Source organism: Suncus etruscus, chromosome 9 (genome assembly GCF_024139225.1).
Source record: "Suncus etruscus isolate mSunEtr1 chromosome 9, mSunEtr1.pri.cur, whole genome shotgun sequence".
Classification (NCBI taxonomy): domain Eukaryota; kingdom Metazoa; phylum Chordata; class Mammalia; order Eulipotyphla; family Soricidae; genus Suncus; species Suncus etruscus.
In genome coordinates, this window is record NC_064856.1 from 27,064,649 (window position 1) to 27,078,966 (window position 14,318).

A 14,318-nucleotide genomic window follows, 5' to 3' on the forward strand; every position below is an offset into this window, starting at 1 on the left:
GGGTGAGATGAAATGGACCTGGTGCAAGGGCCTGCTTTCAGGGATAAAGGGAAGGTGGGTGATCCTTAAATGTTGCTGCTCTTTACAAAGAATCTGTGTGATTTACATCTATTTTTATCATATTAAATAAAAGCGGTTCTTGTTTCATTTTAAATAAAACTGAACCAGCAGGATGAAATGTGTGCTGATTGAACAAGAAAGGAATCTAATTGGGATTGTGGAGACAAGTGAGTCTGTAGCAGAAGATCAGATTAGATTTAGGTTTTTTTGTTTGGGGGGGGGTCACACCCAGCAGTGCTCAGGGGTTACTCCTGGCTCTGCACTCAGAAATCACTCCTGCCAGGCACGGGGGACCATATGGGATACCTGGATTTGAACCACAGTCCTTCCTGTGTCCGCTGCATGTGAGGCAAATGCCTTACTGCTGTGCTATCTCTCCGGCCCCTAGCATAAGCTTTAATGCATAAGATCACCCCTGAGCGCTGCTGAATGTGAACCAAAAACAAACAAGCAAAAATGCGTAAGATCAGAATTAGTGGGGCCAGAGAGATAGCATGGAGGTAAGGTGTTTGCCTTTCATGCAGAAGGTCATCAGTTCGAATCTGGCTTCCCATATGGTCCCCCGTGCCCTCCAGGAGCAATTTCTGAGCTTGGAGCCAGGAGTTTCCTCTGAGCACTGCCGGGTGTGACCCAAAACCACACACACACACTCTCTTCTTTTTTTTTTTTTTTTTTTGTTTTTTGGTTTTGGGGCCACACCCGGTAGTGCTCAGGGGTCACTCCTGGCTGTCTGCTTAGAAATAGCTCCTGGCAGGCACAGAGGACCATATGGGACACCGGGATTCGAACCAACCACCTTTGGTCCTGGATCGGCTGCTTGCAAGGCAAACGCAGCTGTGCTATCACTCTGGGGCCCCCACCACACATTTCTTAAGTCTTCTTAGCAGCCAAGTCTTCAACAGATTTCAGACTGCCTCAGGCATCTAAAACCCATAATTTGGGGGGGGAAGTCACACCCAGTGAGATTCAAAGTGTTACTCCTGGCTCTTCCCTTAGGAATCATCGTTGGCAGGGCTCGAGGGACCATGCAAGGTGCTGGAAGTCAAAACCAGGTTGGCTGTATGCCAGGCAAGTGCCCTATACCCATACTACAGTTCCAAACCAAAAATCCATAATTTTTTCTACCACTCATCTTATCTGCATAGTGTTAGGTTGTATTTTTTGCTTTCTGCAGTACTGGGAATTATGTTGACTGATTTAATCCCAATTTCCCTTCTATATAAATATTTTCATTGCTAATATGAACATCAACACTGAGTTTTGTCACTCTTAGTTTGTCATTGTGATCGTCTAGCTACCAGATTATTGAAGAACCAAGGCCGCTTGCTGCCACCTATCAGCTTCCGTTTCCTTCCTCTCCCCTCCCCCTCTCCCCTCCCCCCTCTCGCTGGGTGTGACCCCCCTCAAGTCCCCCCATAAAGGAGGTGCAATAGAAGCCTGGGTTCAACCCCCTGCTGTATCTGGTCCCAAAGCAGTGTACAACCCCTCTACCCCCGCAAAAAAAAAAAAAAAAAAAAAATACTATATTTTGAGACTTGGGTCTTAGTTTCCTCCTAAGACTAAACATTCTACATAGGCACCCTGTCCTGATCCCCTGGGGATTGGAAATGTAACCAAAAGTAAAAAGAAAAAGAAAAGAAAAGAAATTTGGTGAAATTCCTGTTCTTTCTTTCTTTTCCTTCTCTTCTGAAGGAGTTTCCATAGTAACACACTTCCTGTAGCTAGTTCCCTAGAAAGAAAGCTCGAGTTCCAACCTCAAGGCTCACATTTGAAAGGGTCCCGGCAACCTTAGGTTTTCATTGGTTGTTGCAGCCGAGCCCCTTGTAACGCTGGTAACATGGCCCGCCCACGAGTCTCTGCGCTACGATTGGTCGCTGGCCCCAAAGCCCTAAAGCGAATTCTTGAGGTCATTGGTTCGAGTCACTGCGAAGCCGGTGCCCGGATTGGTGAGCGCCGGGGTCAGTCAGAAGCAGAGGCAGGGTCCAATAGGGAGAGATGGCGACGGAGCCAAGCCGTGGGTGAGTGATTTCTGAAGGGGTGGAGGTGCGAAGCATCTGATGGTGGCGTTCTGCCATGACAACTCCCAGAGGGGTGGGAGGTTGACTTCCCTTCTGGCTCTGAGTAGGAACGCCAGACATCCACATCTTCCCGCCTGGGTTAAGGGTGAAAGGTCAGAGGCCACATCCCTTAGCTGTCCCAGGTTTCTGGACCTCAGGTACGGTGGAAAGTTACCAGGCTCCCCAGCCATGCCATCAGTTTGCAGCTGAAACTGTCGCGCCAGAGTGGGCAAGCCCCTTAACCTCTAGAAGCCTCAGTTTTTTATCTGTAAAATGGGGACAGCCAGATTTGGGACCAAATGGAGAGAAATATTTGAACAGAGTACTGTAATAAATGCAGAAATTTTATGAAGAAGTTTTATAGTTGAGGATGAAGAGATAATAAAATGGAATGTTTTCCTTTCATGAGGCTGACCTGGGTTTTCTCCCTGTTCCACAAATGACCCCTCAGCACGGCTGGAAGTGATCTCTGAACAGAGTCCTGAGTAAGTCCTGGGCAGCACCAGATGTGGCCCCAAAATAAAACGAACTTGCACATTTGTTAGCCTCGTTTTGTGGTTTCGAAGGGATGGAACTATAAGAGTCTCTACCTTGCCATTCAGTGCTCTCCTATAAATCAGGACTAAGGGGGAGCAGAGAGATAATACAGTGGGTAGGGCACTTGGCACACAATCTGGGCGCTATTCTCAGTACCCCATGTGTTTCTTAGAGCACAGTCAGATCTGGTCCAAATTAAAGAACAAATAAAAAGCCCAGGATCAAAGTGTAAAACAAATACCCACGTTGTATTTCCAACCCGAGCCTGGCACTCCCCCCCGCCCCTCCCCCCGTGCTTTTTATGGAGCAAATGCAGCCTGGAGCTGAAGCCTGAGTACAGGGGAGGAGAACTTCTAAAAACTATGTGCGTCTTATAGTCAGGTTTGTCTTATAGAGCAAAAAATATGGTAATAACAAAGCCAGTCAGGAGAAAATCATGAAGTTGGTAAGCATCTTGCCTCATGGTCTCTCTGGGCCTGCCAAAACCACAACTGTCTTTACCGTTTCAAATTTAAATGAGAGAGGGAGGGTCTAGTGAGAGATAAAAGAATCTATCCAGGTGGACTTTTACTAGGCTTGATGAATCAAAAGAGGAAGTTAGGAAACGCCTTTGTTTTGGGTAAAACCAAATTGTAAAAAAACAGTTACAAAGAAACCATAGATGATCGTTGTTTTGGGTAAAACAAGTGTGAAAACTAACACCAAAGGAAAGATGTCAGGAAGGAATTCATAACTATATAGTCCTATAAGAATAAATAAGTTGCTATTTAAGGCCCTGGGAGATGTTCAAAGGGCTGAAGTGCATGTTTTGGTTTGTTTGTTTGTTTATTTGTTTTTGGATCACACTGGCATCGCTCAGGGATTACTCCTGGCTCTATGCTCAGAAATCGCTCCTGGGACCATATGGGATGTCGGGATTCGAACCACCATCCTTCTGCATGCAAGGCAAATGGATGCTATCTCTCTGGCCCCTGAAGTGCATGTTTTATGTGAGGGGAGCATTAGGTTCTCTGCTCATGGTCCCTTGAGCACTGCCTATTGTCCCCAAAAAACAAACTCAGAAAATGTTATTTTAAAAAATTGCAGCTCTTGGGGCCGGAGAGATAGCACAGCTGTAGGGCATTCGCCTAGCACGTGGCCAACCTTGAATGGACCCAGGTTCGATTCCTCAGCATCCCATAAGGTCCCCCAAGCCTGCCAGGAGTGATATATGAGCAGAGCCAGGAGAAACCCCAAGTTCCTCTGGGTGTGGCTTAAAAAAAATAACAAAGGGCCCGGAGAAATAGCACAGCGGCGTTTGCCTTGCAAGCAGCCGATCCAGGACCTAAGGTGGTTGGTTCGAATCCCGGTGTCCCATATGGTCCCCCGTGCCTGCCAGGAGCTATTTCTGAGCAGACAGCCAGGAGTTACCCCTGAGCACCGCTGGGTGTGGCCCAAAAACCAAAAAAAAAAAAAAAAAAAAAAAAAAATAACAAAACCTGGGCTGGAGTGAGCAGTGCGGAGAGGGTGTTTGCCTTGCAAGTGACCAACCAGGTCAAGTCTCAGGCATTCCATATGGTCTCCCTAGCCTGGCAGGATCGATTTCTGAGCAAAGAACCAGGAGTAACCCAAGCACCACTGGGTGTGGCACCACCAAAAGATTACAGCTGTGGCCTTCATCCCTATTTAGGGCTCATTAATCCCACATGTGACTTTTTTTTTAGGAGGTGGAACACTAAGCAATTTTCAGATACTGACTCCTGACTTTGCACTCCAGCAGACTCAGAGGACCTTGTGAGGTACAGGGGATCAAACCTGGGTTGGGCACATGCAAAAGCAAGCACCCTCCGTGCTGTACTCTCTCTCCAGACTCCCGTGTCTGACTTGTTAGGAGATCTCAGCTGCTATGATATATCTCCTCCCTCCCTCCAGCTGAAACTTTATTTAGCGTATTCTTCCACCAAGTCACTACTCTTTATTTGTTCAGTTTTTGTTTGCTTGCTTGCTTGCTTTTGTTTAGAGGCCACATTCAATGGTGCTCAGGAATTACTCCTGCTCAGCATTCAGGAATCACTCCTGGCAGTGCATACAGGACCATATAGGGTGTTGGGGATCAAACTCAGGTTGACTCTGCTAAGCAGATGCCTTACACACTATACTATTGCTCTGACTCCACTTGTTTTTCAGTTTTGTGGTCTTTGTAACTGCCATTCTCTGAGAGATCTTTGTTTTCATGTTTATTGTGTATCTCCCCCTGAACCGTGCTGGTTTATTGTTCTAACTACCTAACACATCTGAATGATTTATCTGAATAAACATTTCCAAGCCGAACTCTTACTGTTTCCTTAAGCCTCTGTTCCTCTCCATAGGCCTATCTTTGGAACAAGATCCCGGAACTACAGATCACCTTCAAGTCTCAATTTAGTTGGAGCTTGAAAGACTTAGCCCCCTGCTCAGCAGCCCTGCAGAGAGAAGTACTTTCCCCTTGGCTTCCAGATATTTTCCATCAACCCCCATGGCTCTGGAAATGCTAAATGAGCTCCTCGTAGGTGACCCACACCCACCTCTGCTGTTGTATCAGGTCAGCAAGACTTGCCAGTTAGATACCCTCAACTATCAGAGCTGCTCTATGCAGGGCATCTTTGCACGTTTCCCTGAGGTCTTATTCATTCATCGTACCTACAACCCCTGGGGTAAGGTGTTATATACCTTCCTGGTGGATGGGCCTCAGGTGCAGCTGGAGGGTCATCTCGCCCGGACAGTCTATTTTGCTATACCTGCCAAGGAGGATGCAGAAGACCTGGCCCAGATGTTCCAAGTGTTCAAGAAGTTTAACCCCCTGTGGGAACGAGTTTGCACCATCTTGGTGGACCCGCATTTCCTCCCCCTGCCCACTCTGGCTATGGAGTTCCCCACAGCAGAAGTCCTGCTCTCAGCCTTTCACATCTGTAAGTTCCTCCAAGGCAAATTCTATCAGTTGGCCCTGGAACAGCCTGTGGAGCAGGTGCTGCTGGCCTCCCTCCAGAGCACCATGTGCTCTGCCACAGCCAGCAACCTTCGGAAGCTGTACACGCTCCTGTGCACCTGCATCCCCCCTTCACAGCTGTCCGAGCTCCACTCCCACTGGCTACTCAATGACCGCATCTGGCTGGCCCACCGCTGGAGAAGCCGAGCTGAGAGTAGCCGCTATTTTCAGGGCCTGGAGGTCACCACTCGTGTCCTCAGTCTGTCCTTTGGCGCCAGCCCATCTGTGGAACAAGGCATGGCCACTCTCCTCCGCTACATGCAGCAGAAAACCGAAGGCAAGGCAAGCTTCAGTCTTGGTGGGAGTCCCACCGGGCATCATGGCCCTTCAGACTTGAACCCCGAAAGCCCCGGGCAGTTGGTGGAGGCCCGCATCCAGCACTCCCTCAATGCCATCTGCACAGGGCCGGCTGCCCAGCTGTGTCTGGGTGAGCTTGCAGTGGTACAGAAATCTGTGCACCTTATCGGCTCAGGCTCAGAGAAGATGAACATCCAGATCCTGGAGGACAAGCACAGGGTGCAGGCCCAGCCCCTGGCCAGCTGCAGCTGCTACTTCAACAAGGTTTTCCACCTGCCCTGCCGCCATATCCTCGCCATGCTCAGTGCCCGTGGGCAGGTACTCCAGCCAGACATGCTGCCGGCTACGTGGACAGCAGGCCAAGCTGCCAGCCTAGACAACATCCTGCACAGCAAATGCAGTGAGGCATTAGACAAACACTTGGCAGTGGCTCTCCTCACTGAGGAGGTGGGGCAGCTCCTCCAACACTGCAGCCCCGAGGAGTTTGCAAGACGCTATAGCACCCTGCGAGAACTGGCTGACAGCTGGATTGGCCCTTATGAGCAGGTCCAGCTGTGATCAGTGCCTGGCCACCTTACCCCTTCGCTTCTCTGCACACTTGCTGTTATTCTTGATAGGCACAGGGAGGAGGACACGGCTCTCGCCTGCTACAGCCTGGATCTGATCTGTGTCCAACTGCCTGAGACAGACACCATCAAGCCTTCGCTCTCAAGGGCCCATTAGTACATCATTTTAGGCTTTGCTGGTCATAGACAGCCTCAGAGTGAACTCTTGGATTTGGGGGGATTTTTTTTTGGAGGGGTTCTTTTTTGGGCCACACCCGTTGGCACTCGGGTTGCTCCTGGCTCTCTGCTCAGAAATCACTCCTGGCAGGCATGGGGGGACCATATGGGATGCCGGGATTCAAACCACCATTGGTCCTGGGTCTACCGCTTGCAAGGCAAACGCCCTACCACTGTGCTATCTGTTGGCGTTCCCCCCCTCTTTTTTTGTTTTATGGGGGATTTTTGTTATTGTTGTTTACAACCTTTCCAAAGGTAAAAACTGGAGGCTGAGGGGCCAAGGATGTGTTTTAGTGGTTGAGCAAGTGGGTGGCCCATGCTACATGCCATGCACCACCCCCATCAAAAGGGCTTGACTGATGACCACTGACCTCCTACCTTAAGATGGGTGGAGAGGAGGCTGGGGCTCACAGTGTCTATCTGAGATGACTCTACTGGTCAATCTCAGGGGAGTGAACCAGAAGAGATGCTGGGAGCAGCAGAACACCCTGTTCTCTGCCTTGCTCCTTCCTCCCCTGCAGTCATTAAAGCTGAATGTTGCCTCTCTTACATGTGATTCTAGTTTATTTTATTGGTTTGGTTTGGTTTGGCCAAGGCTATCCGAAAACTGTCAGAAAGGATCTCAGAATTCTGATGCTGCTACCTGAAATCTGGGTCCTTGCCCTGGTGAGGTTTTGAGGCCTTTTTCTGGATCCAGGAGAACTTCAGTTATGATTCACTTAAGTGTCCTTTTGTCCATCTGCAAAGGTAGGAACTCCACTCTGTGGCTAAGATGAAGGTGAGTGCTCTTGACACCGCTGGGTGCTCAAGTGTTCATTTTCCAGGGCTGGAGCAATGATACATCGGGTAGAGCTCTTGCTTGCTTTGCATAGAGTTGACTGGGTTTATTTAATCCCTGGCATGTGTCCTCAAACTATGGCTCAAACATATGGTCCACTCCCACTGCGTACATTTATCCAGTCTATCAGGTATTTTTGGTACCACTGTTTTATGTTTTCTTTGGGTTTTGGGTGTTTTGTTTGTTTTTTGGGCCACACCCAGTGATGCTCAGGGGTTATTCCTGACTATATGCTCAAAAATTGCTCCTGGCTTAGGGAACTATATAGGACGCCAGGGGATCGAACCGCAGTCCATCCAAGGTTAACACGTGCAAGGCAAACGCCCTACCACTTATGCCACCTCTCCAGCCCTTGGCACCACTGTTTTTTCACTTCAAAATAAGATATGTAAAGTGCATAGGAATATGTTCATAGTTGTTTTGTGTTTTTTTTTAACATAGGTCCATCCCTCCAATGTTCTGAGAGACAGTGAACTGGCCCCATTTAAAAAGTGTGAGGACCCCTGCAGGGTCCCTTGAACACCATTAGGAGTGGTCCCAGAGTGCAGAGCCAGGTGAGCATTTGCACATGTGTCCCCACCCCCATTCTATTGTTCATTTTTCTTCTCTGCTTCCACTCCAATTACCTGCTCTCAGCTGTCTGGGAAATGAAAGTGATAAAGAGATTCTACCTAGTCTAGGGCACCCTACTAGAAGTGGTGGTAGTGTTCCCAAAGAGTATAAACACCCCTCTCTTGGGAGATATACATTGCAACCACTCACACAAGACTTGTCTCTCCTGGAAGACCAGTATCTGGAAGAGACTCCTGAGGGCTAGGCCCCGGAGGGGGGGGGGGTTGTTAGAGTGACAACACACCTGCCCCTAACTATTCCCATCCTGCTATAAGCACCCCATGACCTATCTGCCCAAAAACCATACAGAGAAGCCACCCTGTGTCTGGTGCTATTTCATCCAGCTACAAGTAGGAACCAGGAGCTTGGCCTCTCCTGGGCCTCACTAGGGACATCTGCCCAGGGGCAGGGTGCGCACACTCCTGCTCCCAAGCTTGTGCCCCCTCCATAGCCCCCTCGGGCTCGGGATGGGCCATCATGAAAGCTTGAGCCGCCCGGATCAGGTCCTCTTCCCGCAGACCTGGGACGGGCACGGTGGGGATGCCAGCGATCATCATGGCCAGGGTAAGGATGCAGATGTCAGGCTTCGGGCTAGCCTCAGAGGCCATCGGCAGCAACCCCGGGGACACTCCACACAGCAGCAGGGGTCCAGTCCTGTGAGGGGCTCCCCGATGAGAACCTCTGCTTCTGGAGCAAGCATCCTCCCGGCCCAGGGGCTCTAGCTGCCACCCGGGGGGCAACTGGTGACGGTATTGGCCAGACTCCTTCAGCTGAAGTGGCTCCCAGCTAGCCCCCCCAGGGCAGCCCCTGGCTTCTGGCATTGTCAGGACTGGTCCCCAGGCTTGGGCAGCAGGGGTCACCTGCTCAGCTTTCTGGCTTAGTGGGCCTAGTTCACCAGAGGCCACCATCGCTGTCTCTATAGGACTAGAGAGGTGAAGGGACGAACTTGGAGCAGCCCCACCTGCAGAGACAGGAAGGAGATGGAATGTTATTCTTGGTCAGCTTGGAGAGGCAGCCCTGAGGGGCAGGGCATAGGGCAGAACCAGAACAGAAGCAGTTAAGACCAGTTCTAGAAGATTGGCTAGGGGCTGGGAGCTAGGAATGTGACTCATCTCCACATCCCCAGGCCCCCACACTGAGCAGGTGTTGGGAAAGTGCTGGCTGAATGAATAAGCAAGTGGGAAGAAGTTGGCATGGATTTTAGAATGGTTTTTCTTCAGAGAATTGACTCCAGGTCTGGGCCCCAAACACACACACACACACACACACACACACACACACACACATGCGCATGCATGCACGCATGCACACACGCACACACGCACACCACCCTCCCCAAAGCCTAGAGACAACTTCTCAGAGTAAATTGTGGTACCCACTCTAATCCCAGGAGCCCATCTCTCACCTTGGCCAGAAGACCAAAGACTAGAAGGATGAGACTGTGGAGACATGAAATGGGACATGGCTGCTCCAATGCTCCTGTTTGTGAGGAAATAGTCATCTACCTCATGTCCTATCTGCCCTTCTAGAATGTCACCTAATAGACCTCCCCTTGACACCTGAAGCCCACATCATTGCATTGTCCATGTCATTCTAGAATCTGGATATGACAATGGGCTGGGGTTAAAAGAGCACTGGACCAGGAACTGGGTGTTCTAGGTTCTCACCTTCACCAGGACAGTTTTGTTCCTCTGTATCCTTATCTGGGAGGTGGGAATGATGGTTGCCCACATCCTCGTCAGGCCATGTGAGGGAGAAATGAGATTATTTGTATGGAAGAAAATGATCAGAGAGCCCAAGAAAGGGAAAGTGTTCTCTGTGCCCTGGACATAGAAGAAATCCTCTGAGTTTATTCATTATAAGCACTTCTGGTTCTGGCCTGCAGTTTCCTGTCTGCAAAACAAAATTGTTAAATCTAGGACACTGGTTATCAGTCTAGTGCACATTTGAATCTTTAAGGAATTTTTGAAAGTTTGAATGTGCAGCCCCATTCCAGACCTATTAAATTTGAATTCCAGGGCCAGATCTAATTAGTCTTTCCTTCATTTCTTCCTTGGTCAGATCTAATTAATCCTCCTTCGTTCCCTTCCTCTCTCCCTCCCTCCTTTCCTCTTTCCCTCCCTTCTTCCTTCCTTTCCTCTCATCCTTCCTCTTTCCCTTCCTTCTTTCCTTCCATCCATCCTTCTTGGGCCACACCACATGATGCTCAGGAATCACTCCTGGCAGGTCTCAGGGAACCATATATGGTGCCAGGAATCCAAACCAGGTCAACTATGTGCAAGGCAAATGCCTTACCTGCTGTACTATCTCGCTAGTCCTAATTAGTACTTTTCAAAGTTGCTCAAGTAAGCCATCTCCTCTAGGACACTCTTTCCCATCTGGCTGACTTGACACTCCAGAAGAGCTTTCCTAAAAAATAATATCTACATCTAACCACCAATAAAACAAATGAGAATTTGGAGAGGGGCTCAGTGCTCTGTAAGTGTCCCAGAAACTAGTGACTAGTCAGGAGCCATAAGTCTAGGTGAGATCTCAGATGTTTTAACTTGCAGGACCACAATGATTCAAAAAGTGCCCCTTGAGCTAGAGGAAAACCTCAACAGACTAGAGAACATACTTTGAAGGTCGGAGGCCCAGGTTCTATCTCCAGCACTGCATGGCTCCTAGAGCAGCAAGCCAGGAAGTGGCCTTGAGCACCACTGGCTGTAGTCCCCAAACAAAATAATGCATCTCAAGGATTCACGGGCAAAGAGACCCTTCAAGAATCAATATCAGGGGCTGGAGTGATAGCACAGTGGTAGGGTGTTTGCTTTGCACATGGTCGACCTGGGACCAAACCCGGTTCGATCCCTGGCATCCCATATGATCCCCAGAGCCTGCCAGGAGTGATTTCTGAGTGCAGAGCCAGGTGTGGCCCAAAACCCCCACCAAAAAATAAGGAATCAATGTCAGTACTGGCCATTTATTTCTCCTCAGAATTGGCAGCGGTGAGGTACCTCAGAGACAGCCCTGAGTAGCTGGAGGCCTTTACTCATACTTGCAGAAATCCTTAAGTCCTCTGGGCAAGTGGAGCCCATCAATGGCCAAGCGGTGTACCACATTCCTCTGGATCACTAGGCGGCACAGCGTCTGCAGGGAGGGCACTGTGGAGAGAGGGCAAGGGGGGACAGGATGAGGGAAGAGGAGGTGAAGACCAGGAGATTCTAGGTCTTGGGGGAAAGGAGTTGGGACCATGACCAATAGTGTTTAGGGGTTGCTTCTTGTTCCGCAATCAGGAAATATTACTGGCAGCACTCAGGGGAGCATAAGGGATGTCAGCGACCAAACCTTGGTCCACTGTGTGCACAGTAAGGGCCCTATGTGCTGAACTATCACTCTGATCCCATTAATTCTAGGTCTTAGTGTCCCCTAGGCCATTAACCTGAACAAGTCCTTTCCCTAGGCAAACCCCTCTCCAGACCCTGCCTGCCCCCATGTGCTTCTCACGTGCTTCAGTTAATAGTGTCTTTCACAATAATATGGATTACTACACTGCAACTCTATTACAACACTCACATACTCCCCGGCCCCTCACCTAGAGGCCTGTGCAGGATCTAATTTCCCAGCAGTCTCCACCTCAGGCTTAGAGGGCTGGGATCAAGCTCACTGAAGGTATAAAATGTAACTCAATAGAGGCTTAAGAAGACTCTGATTGTAAAATAAAAATCTACAAAGCTTGGTATCATCTTACATCTGATGAATGAGACCTTGGGACCAAGCAAAAACCCCACCTGGAATTCCTGATGCCTGTTAACTGCTGCATATGCCTGATTCAGAAGCCTGTGTTCGCTCAAAGATCACACAATTCTCAGAGGCCCCTGATCTAAGATTAGATTTAGAACCTCTGCCCTGTTTATTATGCCAGACAAGACAGTGGACTTCAGGGTGGTAGGTGGAGCTCAATGGTAGAGCACATGATTTGCATGTAGAAGGTTAAAATAAATGTAATCAAGGTTGGAGTAATAGTAATAGATAAGGCAAAATGTGCTTGCCTTGCACGTGTCTGATCCAAGATCAATCCCTGACAGCCCTCCCATACATGCACCGAAAACCACCAGGAGTGAAATAAATAAATTTCTTAAATAGAATAAAAATAGGGAAGGATATTCTGATCAATCACACCCAATATAGGTAACTAAGGCCCAGAGCCAAGGAGTGGCTTGTCCAAATCATAAGCAAGGTGGAATTTGAAGTTAGATCTCCTGGGGCCCAGAGATAGCACAGCGGTAAGGCATTTGTCTTGCATTTGCCGACCAGGGACTGACCTGGAATTCCTGGCATCCCATATGGTCCCCCAAGCTTGCCAGGAGCGATTCTAAGCACAGAGCCAGAAGTAACCCCTGAGCAACACCGGTTGTGGCCCAAAAATCAATTAATAAATCTTGAAGTTAGATCTCCTGACTTGTTAATGTTTTGTTTGAGGGGCACAGGGGTTACTTCTGGCTCTGTGCACAGGAACCGCTCCTAGCAGGCTTGGGGGACCGATCATATGGAATGCCGGGGATCAAACCCGGGTCAGCAACGTGCAAAACAAACGCTCTAGGGCCCGGAGAGATAGCACAGCGGCGTTTGCCTTGCAAGCAGCCGATCCAGGACCAAAGGTGGTTGGTTCGAATCCCGGTGTCCCATATGGTCCTCCGTGCCTGCCAGGAGCTATTTCTGAGCAGACAGCCAGGAGTAACCCCTGAGCACCGCCTGGTGTGGCCCAAAAACCAAAACAAAAAAAAAAAAAAAAATGCTCTACCCGCTGTGCTATTGCTCCGGACCCCTCAACTTGTGGATATTAATGTGGGACTGACCAAGGCCCCAGAGTAGGATAGTAGGATGCCAAGGGCTTTCCCAGATGCTGGGTACCTACAGCCATACTCCACTTGAACCAGTCTCACGCTCTTGGTGGAGGCAAACACATCCACCACTGCATAGAGGGGCTGGGCGGCCGGCAGTCCCCGGGCGCTGGGGCCCATGTCCTCGCCATTGATGATGATGTGCATGTCGGCAGTGCCATCAGGGCGCGGGCAGAAGAGAACACCCAGGCGGCTGCGTCGCGCGGTGGGAGGCAGCACGTTGAACTCATAGAGCTGGTCCAGGAGGTGACTGTAGAGCCCCGGCTGGCTACGGCCCACCAGCCGGTCGCGGGGGATGCGAAACTGCTCGACGCACAGATAGGGTTCCTCCAGGAGGGCTGGGGGGCGGCGGGGGGCAGCTGCCTCCGGGCCCTGGTGGTGGTCTTCAGGGGGCACACGGTTATGGTGGCGAGTGATGGCGAAGACCCAAGTGTGGCCGAGGCTGACCAGATCGGGCAGCGAGAACTCGGGCACGGCAGCCAGGCTCGCGGGGTTCAGCGCAGTCAGGCCCAGACGCAGGTGCCCGCACCAGCCCAGCTCCTTCTCCTCGATCTCCACCAGGAAGACCTGGCCCGCCACCAGCGGCTCCCGGCTGAAGCACACGCCGTGCGCGAAGCTCTCCACGCGCGTGGCCCGCATCCCGGAGGGATCCACGCGGATGTTGGCGCCGTGCACCGGGTGGAAACGGGTGGGCGGAGGTTCGGGTCGCCGGGGTACACCCAAAACAGTGGGGCCGGAGACGGCAGCCATCGCCCAGCCTGGAAGCCGCGACAGCGAGTGCCCGGGCTATTTTTGGTGGCGGGTTCAGCTGGTGACAGCTGGGGACACCATATAAGGTCTTTCCCCCATGGACGACCAAGTCCAGGGGGTTCTAGCGCAGGAGACTCAACCATCCCTCCTTTGTTGTTGTTGTTGTTGTTGTTTTGTCTTTGGGTCACACCCGGCAACGCTCCGGGGACCATATGGGATGCCGGGATTCGAACCAGCGTCCTTCTGCGTCTAAGGCAACCGCCTTACCTCCATGCTTTCTCCCCATCCCCCACTTTTGTTTTGTTTTGTTTTTGGGTCACATCCGGCAGCGCTCAGGAGTTCCTCCTGGCTCTACGCTCAGAAATCGATCCCGGCGGGCTCAGGGGACCATATGGGATGCTGGGATTCAAACCACCGTCCTTCTGCATGCAAGGCAAACGCCTACTTCCATGCTATCTCTTCGCCCCCCCCCCATCCCTCCTTTTTCGCAAGGACCCC

General features: G+C 50.5%; 3 protein-coding genes across 3 annotated transcripts; 1 reads left to right on the forward strand and 2 right to left on the reverse strand.

The window, feature by feature from the left end:
- The first annotated feature begins 5,105 nt into the window (after positions 1 to 5,105).
- Positions 5,106 to 6,690, forward strand: ZSWIM1 (zinc finger SWIM-type containing 1). The gene has a single exon (XM_049779345.1). It carries the CDS (start codon positions 5,149 to 5,151, stop codon positions 6,511 to 6,513), a length of 1,365 nt encoding a protein of 454 aa, XP_049635302.1. The 5' UTR covers positions 5,106 to 5,148; the 3' UTR covers positions 6,514 to 6,690.
- A 1,841-nt stretch (positions 6,691 to 8,531) lies between these two features.
- Positions 8,532 to 9,650, reverse strand: SPATA25 (spermatogenesis associated 25). Its single transcript, XM_049779380.1, has 2 exons — positions 9,593 to 9,650; positions 8,532 to 9,148 (listed from the first exon to the last, which is right to left on the reverse strand). The coding sequence occupies exons 1-2, from the start codon at positions 9,648 to 9,650 to the stop codon at positions 8,532 to 8,534; spliced, it is 675 nt and encodes a 224-aa protein (XP_049635337.1).
- Positions 9,651 to 11,135: 1,485 nt separating this feature from the next.
- Positions 11,136 to 13,820, reverse strand: NEURL2 (neuralized E3 ubiquitin protein ligase 2). The gene is made up of 2 exons (XM_049779339.1): positions 13,085 to 13,820; positions 11,136 to 11,330 (listed from the first exon to the last, which is right to left on the reverse strand). Exons 1-2 carry the CDS (start codon positions 13,818 to 13,820, stop codon positions 11,215 to 11,217), a joined length of 852 nt encoding a protein of 283 aa, XP_049635296.1. The 3' UTR covers positions 11,136 to 11,214.
- Between the last annotated feature and the right edge of the window lie 498 nt (positions 13,821 to 14,318).

Coding starts and splice junctions, on each gene's coding strand:
- ZSWIM1 (XM_049779345.1), top strand. CDS start 5,149: ATGGCTCTGGAAATGCTAAATGAGCTCCTCGTAGGTGACCCACACCCA.
- SPATA25 (XM_049779380.1), bottom strand. CDS start 9,650: ATGTCCCATTTCATGTCTCCACAGTCTCATCCTTCTAGTCTTTGGTCT. Junction 9,149..9,592: donor TCTTTGGTCTTCTGGCCAAG/GTGAGAGATGGG, acceptor CTGTCTCTGCAG/GTGGGGCTGCTCCAAGTTCG.
- NEURL2 (XM_049779339.1), bottom strand. CDS start 13,820: ATGGCTGCCGTCTCCGGCCCCACTGTTTTGGGTGTACCCCGGCGACCC. Junction 11,331..13,084: donor GGTTCAAGTGGAGTATGGCT/GTAGGTACCCAG, acceptor CTCTCTCCACAG/TGCCCTCCCTGCAGACGCTG.